We start from the raw sequence: 12,596 nt of genomic DNA, 5'->3' as shown, positions 1-12,596 counted from the left end.
AAAAAAAACAACATCCTCTACAATATTTAAAATGGTTTGTAAAAGGGGAAATGTTATTGTCACATCGCTTTGCAGCCTAAATTAACAAAAAAACACAAACAGCTGAATCTTCTGCTTTTTTCAGTCAATCAATGACAATCCTATGGTAGCTATGGTCACTGCAGATAACATAAATAACACCTTGATTCCTAATCATCCAGGTGGACACTTTGACTAATGAAAGTGTATGGAACAAAGAGTTTATTGTATAAGCAGGACTTTACTACTGCTGCCATAAAGGAAGAACTCAGTGTGGCGTCTGAGCAGGAAGAGTCATCTGAAAGATCACATTACTGACAACAACAGCAGCCTCCAGAACTGCAGATAAAGCAAGTTCACTGGAACAAAATAAGATAAAACCAGGTTCTTGTCAAGGCTTACCCACATTTCTGTATTTGGCAGTGTATTTAACGCTCAAGAGAAAAGTCTCCCCCCCCCATAGAATTTCCCCTCTTAAAAGGGTAAGATAACATTGAGGAGGGACAATCCTGTAGTAAAAAGTTGCAGGTCAGGAACCGTAGCACAAAGTATTTGCATTAGGTGGTTTTTAAATATGAATGTACTGCTTTTAGATGTTTCTCATCAAATATTATCCCATAGAAAAAATGTATACGTTATGGATCTTTAGAAGGCAGGATTTGGGAAGATACACTTTAAACAGATGTGTAAATATTTCTGCCTGGCAACGCCACATCATTTATTCTCAGATTTTGGAAACCAGCAGCCAATACATTTTTTCAGTACTGCATTTTATCTAATAAATATATAAGGGGGGCATTTCCAATGGGCACTATTCGTTAAAAGTGAAACAAATTCAAATAACCTGCTTCACCATCCATTATATAAAAGGGCCAAGCCTTATTAAGAAGGGCTTTGTTTGACCTACATAATACATTGTTATATCCATGAGATGATATTCAGGATACTAGACCTACGGTAGCATGCCTAGCGAGGTGACATCCTGGAGCTTCACAATGAGGATGCAGCTGTGGAAGGGGGACTGCCCTGGGTCCCAAGGTAAACAAAACAAAATGTTGAAAAACCGACCTCGTCTTGTAAGCCTAGGGGCTTGTCACTCACTCACACTCTTTCATGCTCTCATTAACTCCAACAGTCTAGTATTTTACAGATGGATTCACAGAGAGGTTCAGAAATGGTTCTCTTTCTCCACAAACCCGTCTACCATATTATGGCTTCTTGCAGTACCTCCACAAAAGAGCAAAGCCACGGCGTGTACCACGGGGGCAGCCTCTCCCCTGTTGCTCCAATTGAGGGAGAGGTTGTACATGGAGGCTTTGCCCTTTTACGGACAAAGAAAGAAGAACAAGAAGAGGCATGAGAAGAAGTGGGACAACGATACGGAAGGTAGAGAGACATTGACAGAAAGCATGAGAGCCATGAAAACAAAGGCAGTGGTTTTTCCAATAGGGTTTATATACAGGGCTTTTCTTCTTTTTTTTTTTTCTAAGATCCAAAGTTTAGGGGATTTTCTTAACAGCGTCATGTTATCACCAAGCAAATACTGTATATATTAGCTCCTCTGAAAACCTTACTTCAGTGAGTAAAGTCAGGTTTTTAAACATACTATGCATGTCGAGACGTATGTTGATTCTCTATATTTATGCCTAGTTATTAATCAGGTCCCACCTGAAACAATCTATTAAATTGATTCTAATCACTGGGCCTCTCAAGTGAAGCTTTGTATAATCAGAATTTCATTTTAGAAAATTAATTGCCTGATTGATTCTCTGGAGGCCGTCAGCTGTCATTGCATTGCTGTCATATTTTTTGAAAAGGGGTGTCACAACAATAAAATTCTTATCGATTAAAATGCAAAATCATTTCAAACTGAGGCTTTTCATATATTCACTGTCTGATTATGCTGTGATTTCATATCAGACATATAATGTGACCATTAGATATATGTTTGCCTGTATATTTGCAAGGATATTGTGTTACAAAAAAAAAGTCACATTGAACTGGTCGATCTTGAGTGCCTCCTGGGATGATCATACAAAAAGAGCTGTTTTTTAAGATTATTTCTCTGAAACAAAAGGCATTTAGATGTAGACATTTTTGTAAACATTCTGCATGCGGTGAGCACTTTGAATGCTGTGGGTTTTTTTTTTTTTGGCACTGAAACGCTATTAAGTTTTCTTTGTATCAAATATATATATATATATAAAAAAAAAAAAAAAAAAAGTAGTGAACACATTTTAACAAACACTATTTTTTTAAACCACGATATTCAAGCACTTGATGTGCATTTTAATTCAAAATTTAAGTTCTCAAATTTGGGCCTTTATTAAGGAAGCCTCCCTATCTATTAAAGAGGAAGAGTCTGGCAATCTCATGATGAAGCATGGCCATGGTTGAGTATATAACTCGTAAGGAGTTTATGTGGAACCCCTAACAAATTACTATAAGATGTTATCCAGGAAGGCTACAAAGCAGCTGGCGGTAACATGAAAGGCAGAGCTGTACAGAGAGATAGGGGTGGAGCCAAAAGTCGTGCATTGCATAAGTCCACCTACTTTGGCTCCGCCCTCTCCACCCCATGTCATCTGGAGCAAAAGTTGGCAAATATGATACAAGACAGGTATCTCTCAAGAGCATTTTTTTACAATATTACCACTTTCTACTAAATTACACACAGATATTGGCAAATTCCACAGCGATTAACCAAGATCACTTACAATTATGAACAATATTTATGACCCAAAAAGTGGAAGCAGGTCACAGAAATCACATATTAAGATGCATTAAAAGGTAGACACCATGATATCAGAGTGTCCTCTTTACATTAACATTTTGTTTCCCTTCAAAGCAGCCATAACTGGCACAAAAATCAGACAGCAGATGGGGTGTTTGCTACGGTTCCTGAGCTGCAGCTTTTTAGGAAGACAAGTACGGAATAAGAATTAAATTACTTTAAAAGGATAGTCCAGCCATCATCATATGCACTTTAACGCAGATCATAGGCGTGTGGTCCCTTTAAACTGTCATGTGGTCCATTTTTATTTTTTTTTTTGTCCCCTTTTTGGACTTTAATATGCATTCTTTGTTGGTGGGGCTGCATGTGGCATTATATTGTCCCTTTAACATGTGTAGAAATAGCGTGAACATGAGTATCATATTTGACAACATTCTGCCACAGCAGAACCATTCTTTATAAAGTAGCCAAAAAAGTGACTATATTACACCATACATGTGGCATTGAGATTATGGGGAAAAGGCACGCAAAGATGGAATTCTGTTGTTAATCCGTGTAGTCGAATATCATTATTCAACCATGAGGTCATTCAGAGGTTGCTGATGTCACAGGTCCGGTAACTAAACTTGGCCAGTGGAGACACTGTTGGGTTTTTACTCAACTCTTTCAGCATGGAAGCCAGGCTGTGAGTGATACAGTCGAATGAAGGGGACACGGTCACACACAAAGAAAAAAATATGGAAGGGAAAAAAAAAGGGGGGGGGACAAAAATGAAACAAAAAAGTCATAAGAATGACTTTAAAAAGCTCACCTTATGATTAATAGTACACCAGAAGAAAAAGAAATATCCAAGCAAAAAAAGACTTGCTTAGGAATATTTATCCTTTTTTTTTTTTCGTAGCCCACAGAGATTCTGCCTTGAAGGGGTTAAACTAGAAATGATAGAAGACCAATGGTTTAATATCAGATTTGTTTACAACCAGATGGGGAGCTGCTCTCCCATTGTAGCTTGCTTTCTTTGGTATTATCTGTATGCATTCCATTTGAATCCAATTTCCTTTTATTACCTCTGCCCAGGTCAGGGATGAATGGCTGTCAGATTCGCAGTGGAATAAAAAGGAAAAAAAAAAAAAAAAATCCTCTCTTCCTGAGGCAGCTACTTTCAATTCAGACAGACACATGGCTAATCTGCATATGTGAAGGTCACAGCACTTCAGTGAAAGAGGTTAACAGTGGAAAGGCTCAGGAAAAAAAAACCTAAATACATAACCGGATGGATAAATATGGAGCTCAGTTACTTGATTTTGGCTAACCATATAACATGGGTTTATTTGCATTAAAAAAATCTGCCGGATTAACTACCGAATGCCCATATGTATGTGTCATTTTATGTACAAATATATTATTATATATATATTTATATTATATTTTTTTATTATTATTATTATTATTTTACTTTTACAATTGATTAATCAAAGAGATTTGATTTTGACAATACCTGAATAATTCTGATTTGGGTAATAGTATAATCTGAGAAAAAGTCTGTAAAAACATTTGTTCAGAGTGGTGCCTGGCAATCTAATTAGGATGTGGTTGTATCAAACGCTGCCATATTACCCTATACACTGTTAAAACTTTCCAGAGAAATTTGTTAATTTGAGGAATTTGATAAAAGCTAATTAGGCAGAAAATGACTACAATTATTCAATATCTTAATTTTTTTTATTTTAATTTTATTTAAATAGACATAGAGAAGTAGGTAGAAAAAAAAGGAATCAAAGTGATGAGGAGATGGGATCATATGGATATAGTTTATGGTCATCTACCTTAAATATACTATTATTATTGGTGAATCTGATCTCATATTGTGGTCTGGCTCAACACACAGGCTTGCATACAAGAATTAAAAGCTGCCAACATATTTCCAAACATGCAAAGAATACGATTAGATCTGCCATCCAAAACAATAAAACATTCTCAGTGAGAAAATAAAATAGTACCGGTATTTTGTCGACAAAACAAGGACACAAGTTAATGCGGAACAATAACTCTCACAATCCCCAGCCAACATTAGATACTCATACGCAGCAAGCATGGTTCTAACCTCAAAATGCGCTCTTTCAAAATTAAAACCCTTTACACATTTGGAAAGTCAAGCGGTGGTCATGTTGAGAATTAACCACACCTGTCATTTCAATAAAAACTAGTGCTATACGTTTATTATTTACAGGTTCCTCCAAAATATTGGTCTGAAGTGTATTCATGAATAAAAGTTCTGCTAGACACACTAAGGAAAATTTGACAGCAAATAAGAACCATTCAGCTTATACAGCTGGCCCATTTATACTGATGTAAAGACTCAGACCCTCTTAGATTTAGGATAGCGTAATGTCTATCCCATGCCTGTTTAAATTTATTCACTGTCTTGGCCTCTACCAGCTCTAATGGGAGGCTGTTCCACTTATCTACTACCCTCTCAGTAAAAAATGAAATCATAAAAAATGTCCATACATTACATCAAATGTATCATAGAAAACTTGCTTTCCTAAAAGTAATGCTACGAAAACATCAAGGCAAGAACGGATCATTTTTAGAATGGTAGCAAACGTCAAAATCTATTAACCTCAACCATCACAGACAGAGGGACGGACCTTCCAGTTAAGAAGATATGCAAGGTTTGCTAAACACACGAAAGACAGCAAAAACACAGATAAACAAAAATTAGGACATAATGAAATAAGCTGCTTACGGAAGCAGTCAGCAACCAAAATTAATTCAGAGTAATACGTGTTAATGCTAAACAAATACTAAACAAACAAAAAAAAGGAAGAAAGCAGCACAGAATGATACAAAAGCAGCTGAAGTCAAATACACAGAAAAATGTGCAACAGTGCAAATAAAATATCCAAGATAGAACATAATAAATATTAGATGGTGTAAAACACAGGACAAAAAGACAAATGAAAGAAAAAACGAGGAGAAGCCCGTGTTCAAAGAAGAGAGACACACACAGGCAGAAAGAAGCATACACAGGGCACACAAGACAACCGCACAGTCAGCCAGACATACACAAAAAGTAGGCAGAAAATTAACAGGTCACACAACAAGAATTAATAGGTCCCATGAAGAATCTACATGTAGAAGAAAAATAAAAAAATAAAAAATAGCACAAAGAGAGAAGAACATTTCTGCCCATCTAGTCTTTTTTTTTAGTAGAGACTTCAGATCTTAAGCATTACCTGGTCTCATGTTATATACAGGATAGCTTTATGCATAAATTCCCTCACTGTATTAACATCTACCACATTCTGATAGGCAGAACATAAACATGGAGATTTGGACAGGGAAGAAGGACAACAGGCACAAAGTTATTTGTGAGCAAACAAGAACAAGTCAAACGCGCACAAAAAGTACACACACATACACCTATATAATGCAGTTCCTCTTTGAGAAGAATTTAATGGCTTACTAATGCAAAAAGGGGTGATATATCTTCAAAGCCCATCTCTCCCTAATTATTGTGTTTCATTTATTTGCAGCTTTATGATTTTATGTAATGAAAAACTCACCAGTACAACTGGGAGTCCATTATTTCTAACCTCAGACTTTATATGTAGTATATCAGGGAGACGCATGTGAAGACTGCATTATTTTACTTTGGTGCCTATAAGAAACAAAAATATCTCAAGAAAACTAGCCGCACAGGTTGCCTTTCTGCAAAAATTGAAACATGAATGATTAGATTCATTAGGGGGCTATTAGAGTTTTTACCAACACTTTTTATATATATATATATTTGCATTATTTAATCTGTTTGTGGTTACTTATATAACAAAAACTATGTCCAATACTCAAAACTGTTTAAAAATCAACTGTACCAAGCAAAATAAATATAAATGAGACTCTGACATGACAAAAATAGTAAGAAGCTCATTTTTACATTACAGGAATAGTGACACATATATATACATATATATATATATATATATATAATACATACATATAAAAATATATTACACACACTACATGCTAAATAAATGCAAACTCATACACACTGGAGCACATATTGCTTTTAACAACATAAATAAATATCTGACTTAATTCATAAGCAATTTTTTTTTTTTTTTTAACTAAAACATGACCCAGGTAATCTTGGCCTACAAATCCAACTATTGTAAGGAATTTAGCAATAAAAACGATCACGACAGGAAATGTCATCCCAGAAAAGGTAGCAAAAATTATCTTTATATAGCAAATTCTTATAAAATAAAGTTATAAAAGGTAAATGTTTCAGTCAGTGATTTGCTTTCAATCATTTTTAAATCAATATAAAATAGAAGTAAGTATGAATAGCTAAATATATGCTTTTCCCCCCATAAAGACATGGTTTTGTTATGCCTGAACCTCAAGGTACTAAAATATTTTTTGTTTGTTTTGTGCCTCTCTATAGCAAGAGACAAACCTTATCTAACGTTCTTATCGATTTCGTCGTAGTGAGATCAACCTATTTTTAACTGTTACAGTTTAATAGCTACCAAGATGGTACAAAAGGCAGGCCCATAAAATATACAAACACATACTAACATAATACAAGTGAACGCAATTGAGTACCAGTATATAAATTAATTTACAAAAGCTTACTAACCAGTTTAAAAATTATCATGCGGTCGGGCCTGCTTACTTTGGCTTTGTCATTACATTACATTTATTTATATAGCGCCAGCAGATTCCGTAGCGCTGTTACAATCAGTGGAATAAATGTAAAATTACACCCATATAGGACTAGATCTTTAAAACACCACCCCACTTTTTTCCAACACACAATTTTAAAATTGGATTTGACAGGTGAATATAATATACAGTAACCTAGTAACAATTATTTTATGCTACACATAACAAAAGAAAAAGTAGACCAAATGCCTGTAACGGATGCGAATTAAGGCAGAGAAGCAGGCACATTTAAAAAAAAAAAAAAAATGATGCTCTTTGTGCCTTCAAAAAAATAAACAAATTTAAATATGTAATTTTAAAGATTCTGTATACAAGCAGGCCACCGAATCAAAAACTTCAAGGTACACACATTGCCGAAAAATCACCAAAATGACAAAACACTGCAATTTTTTTTTTAAAGTTACATCTAGCATATGTAAGACTATAATAAAATGTTAACTCTAAATTGTCTGAAATGTAGCCTACTGCAAGCCTATAGCTCCACTTCATATAACAAACACTATGCATGTCATATCGTGCTCATCCTGTACACAAATGTATAGTTTCAGCTTTGATTTTATACCAAAAATTACACACCAGCTCCAAATGCCCAAACGCGATAAAAACAAGAGAGAGTGTGTAACTTCCCAATTCCAATTAAATATAAGAAATCAAGGCCTGTTTTCTAGAAAGAACCCCACCCTAAGCAGTAAAGCCACAAATAACGCAGAGCAAACCCGAGTAATGTTAACATATATATATATATATATATAAAATATACAATCCAGATATATTTATATTATCATGTAATATTTTAACGAACAGGCGAGAAATTCAGTGCTTAATCTGGGTATTATTATATAGATATAAGCAATCGTTTCTTGCAGCAGTTGTTACGGTTGATGTTCATGCGGCCTTAAAAAAAAAATAATTAAAAAAAATGTAAATTGGAATAAAATAACATTAGACGTCGGTGTTTATTTAAGTGGATGCTTCTCAGTTATTAGTGTTTGTGGCAAAGGATTTTTGTGACTGTACTGCTCAGCAATTCTATTTACATCAGCAGTGCTAAATGCCCAATGGTGAGAGGGGAGCCAATCAGATGGCAGATTAGATGTCAACTCAGAGGCAGCTGTCTGGAGACTATTACAGCCAGTTTACCTCCACAATTCAAATTCCAAACCTTGCATTGGAGATCAAGTCACTCTTTAGACTCAAGCTGCTAGCAAGAATCACAGAGTGATCCAGTGCAGCTTCCCAAGAACAGCTAACAAATCAGTCCAAACAACAAACAAATAACTGCTCTAAAACCCTCATCACATCATGCACAGACCTCTGATTATTATACTGCCTGATTAATAGTGTTTTTTGTTTGCCATCTAAACACAAAACCAAGTGGCAAATACAGCAATGCCTTGCTTAAAATCGAGATAGGTAAAGGGTGCCTCCATTTTATTCCCAGTACAAACTATGGCAAATGGAATTTTCCACCATAAACGGTTATTCATGCTGATAGAATGATTAGTTAATTCAGTGCTTGGTGTATTGAAGTTGATCACACACAAAAAAATGCCATAAAATCAGAACACGTGAATATGCATGATTATGAAAAATAATATACCTCTGCAGATTTTTTTGGTAGATTTGCTTTTCTCCTAAATCAGTGTTAAGATTTAACCCCTTCTGTAAGGGATTTAAAGGGACATAAAATGAATATATAAGAAAAAGGCAAGAATAATAAGCCATCCAACAAAGGGGCAGCCAAAGGGTGTTTATAGGGAGAAACAAGGCAACATGGTCCTAATTCCTGGTATAAACGAAATCCCCAAAATATTGTAGACCAAGTCATAAGTTATATTTAGGGGTTTTATTCAGGATTTGGTTTCTGGGTCTTGAAAATCTGGCTTCATAAAACAACGACACGACTGCAAATCCTCCCCCACCAGCCTCTCAAATGGCTGCAACCCTTTATAAGGAAATAAAAAAAAAAGTACATGGGACATGCAGCAACAAAACTAAAGACTTGTGCAGAAAAGCTACACATCCTGGAGTATGGATTCTGTTGCCAGGGGTTAATACTGCCATGTGTGTAACATGTTTTAATACACATATAATGTTACCTGTGATCTGCTGATGCTCTGGCCAGTGCTTCCAGGGCTCATAGCTGGATGATTCCTTTGTTGTGCTCCCCAGCCTGTGTTTGCAGCTCCATACTGGGACCCCATGTCTTTGCCCATTCCCATACCTCCGGGCTGCTGGCTGCTTGACGATTGCTGCTGGGGGGCACTGGGGCTACTATAGTCGGGGTAACTCCCTCCATAGCTTCTCATCATGGGGCTTGGGGAAGTCAAAAGCTGATTAAGAGTAGGGGTAGCCCCTGATGGGTGCTGGTTCTGTCCCTGGTACCTCTGGAAGCCCCCTGCGTTGGAAGCACTTGGTGCTTTGCCATGGCTGCCACCCCCTGCCCCCATCATTATGTTGCTGCTACTTGGGTTGCTGGAGCTGCTGTGTCTTGGGGAGCTCAGTACCCCATATCCAGGGGCTGAGCTGCCATAGCCTCCTGCTCCTCCTCCTCCTGCAGCAGCAGCGCCGGCCCTGCCGTATCCCTGGTAGTGGTCATAGGGGCTGCTGCCATAACCTTCATGGGAGTTCTGCATGGGGTCCATGGTGCTGCTGGGGGCCGCAGATCCGGAGTGCATCATCCCCATCCCAGGGCTTTGTTGTCTGCCATGTTGATCAAAGCAAGGCCCCGTTCTGTTTGCTGCACTGCCATAATAATTATTAAACTCAGACACCGACGAAGAAGAAGAAGAGGAGGAAGATGAAGAAGAGGACCCCCCGTTGCCACTGATGTTGTTGTTATTATTATTATTGCTGCTGGTGCTGCTGTTCGTTTGCGGCTGCCCCGCTCCTAGCATCGCATGATCATACCGACCGCTCATGGGCTCCCCAGTCATCATTTTCCCCTGCAGATCATCCTCTTCCCCTGCCTTGCCAGCCCTCCTAGGCTGGGGGTCGCCCTGATTAACCAAAGCAACGTCCTTTCCTGCTGCACCAGCGTTATTACAGCTCTCTTCCCTTACACCACCATGTTGTTGCTGCTGCTGATTTTCCATGTCTGACGGTTCGCTGCTGCTGCTACTGCCTCCTCCAGGGCTGTTTTTACTCGGGTTTGGTTGCTGTGCTGCCCCTGCTAGTTGCTGCTGAGGCAGCAGCTGATTGTGTTGCTGGGGTGGATGGTTGGGGTGGTGGGGAGGGTGCTGCTGAGGGTGGTGGGGATGGTGGTGAAGTGGGTGAGCAATGGGTGCAAGGTAGTCCCCACCACTACCCTTCAGTTTGTGGTTGGGGATCCCACCACCCATCTCCATAGCCTGATAATGGGGAGACACTGCAGAGTTCCTCCCTTCCTTCAGTCCCGTGTCTGAGCTGCTGCTGCTATTATTGTTGGTGTTATTAGTGGTGGAGGAAGAAGATGATGAGGATGAAGATGATAACGAGGTTGCATTGGCCATGCTGCCTTCAAGGTGGTGATGGTGGTGGTGAAGATGGTGGTTCAGAAGATTGTGGTGGTGAAGGTGATCCACACTATTGTTGTTCATGCTGCTGTTGGGGGTCCCATCGCCCAATCCAGAAATAGATCCAGTACCCGTTGCTGTCCCCCCCGGGTTCAGGTCCTGATTAAGGCCAGTGAGACCTTGGTTTTTCCCCTTATTGTTAGCATTAGTGGTCGGAGCTGCAGCTGAAACCACTTGCGCGGCCATGATCATTGCAACATCTCAGTCAATCCCAGTAGCAGCAGCAGCAACAACAAAAAAAGAAACAAAACCCAATAAAATATTCAACAAAACAAAAAATATTCTTTTGAAGGGAAAAAAAAACAAATAATCACAGCACAGGATAAAAAATATCAAATTCCAAGAATGAGAAAAAAAAACAAAAAAACAAAGCCAGCAACAATGAAGCTGACAAAAGTAAACACAATCCTTCGCTCCAAGTGAATTAAAAAAAAATCAATAAATCATACAAAAAGCCACGGTGATCCTCACGGCCTGTGCCTTTCTCTGCTATGTGACTGCATGCTGGAAAGTTGGGGCTTTTTGTTGTTGTTGGATTTAAAATGAAACTTTTCTCAGCTTGTCTGTGCCTCTCTTTTCCTCTCTAACCCGGATATAGGTATATGCACGACTGACTGAATCTATCTGGCCCAGCATGGCTTGAGAGAGTCTCTAGTAACCATTATCCACTTCTTTCTGATTACTCCAGTTCACATGGAAAACCCGGACTGGAGTCCTGTTCTCTCCCTGTCTTGGGATCCTGGGAAGATTTCTTGAATGAGAGAGAGAGACAGGAAGTTCTGTGCAAACAGACACACAGGATGGCTATTTGCATACAGTGCCCTGGTTATTCTTCAAGAGAACAAATCTCCCTCTGGTCCTACTCCAAGCAACTAGCAGGCAGCAAGCAGCTGCTGTATGGGGACATGTGATTTGGGCTTTCGGCTTTCCTCCCCTGCTTGCTCTCTCTCATCCAACCCCCTCCCTTTCCAGTGAAACAACAGAGGGAGGAGTGCTAGCAGACTGCAAGAGAAGGGCTGCAGGAGGAAGGGAAGCGTTACTGGTCTCTGCAACGAATCACTAAAACAGAGAGCCCAGCAGACACAGGAGAATGAAACACGGATTAGATTTAATGTGAAGCGACCAATAACATTGTGCAGTAATAGAGGTTCAAGTAGTTCTTGTGCTGGAAATCCTCCATATTAACCCAGATTGAGGGGGGGGGTAATCAATTAAAAATAAGTTTCTGGAACTTCAATCATTAAGTTGCTTTTCACCTTTCTTATAACCAGTCTAACACATGCTAAAGTGTGTTAGTGAAGGGCACACTTTCCGTAACACGGGTAACCCATGCGTTACCCATTTAATTTCCTTTACATTGTAAAATCACCAGCGGGACACTCAGAAGCCCACCTTTCTTGCCAGGACCTTTGAATGAAAGTGCCTTAAGGCTTGATGTCAAATTCACAGGCAGGGTCCCTAACTCCTGCTATCCTTATTGTTAAGTGTAGCTTTGTTATGTATTTGTTAACTCCCCATATTTAATTTGTACAGCGCAACAGATTATGTTAATACGTTCT

General features: G+C 38.6%; 1 protein-coding gene across 3 annotated transcripts in view; it reads right to left on the bottom strand.

The window, feature by feature from the left end:
• Positions 1 to 11,244, bottom strand: part of ARID1B (AT-rich interaction domain 1B) — a 157,900-nt gene extending 146,656 nt beyond the window's left edge. For all 3 annotated transcript variants that reach the window (XM_053461266.1, XM_053461267.1, XM_053461268.1), the window contains exon 1: positions 9,583 to 11,244. In XM_053461266.1, the coding sequence (XP_053317241.1) occupies positions 9,583 to 11,229 (1,647 nt within the window). In that variant the 5' untranslated portion in view covers positions 11,230 to 11,244. The remainder of the gene's footprint in view (positions 1 to 9,582) is intronic.
• Between the last annotated feature and the right edge of the window lie 1,352 nt (positions 11,245 to 12,596).

Source organism: Spea bombifrons, chromosome 3 (assembly GCF_027358695.1).
Source record: "Spea bombifrons isolate aSpeBom1 chromosome 3, aSpeBom1.2.pri, whole genome shotgun sequence".
Classification (NCBI taxonomy): Eukaryota; Metazoa; Chordata; class Amphibia; order Anura; family Pelobatidae; genus Spea; species Spea bombifrons.
This window is presented reverse-complemented; position numbering and strand designations above follow the sequence as displayed.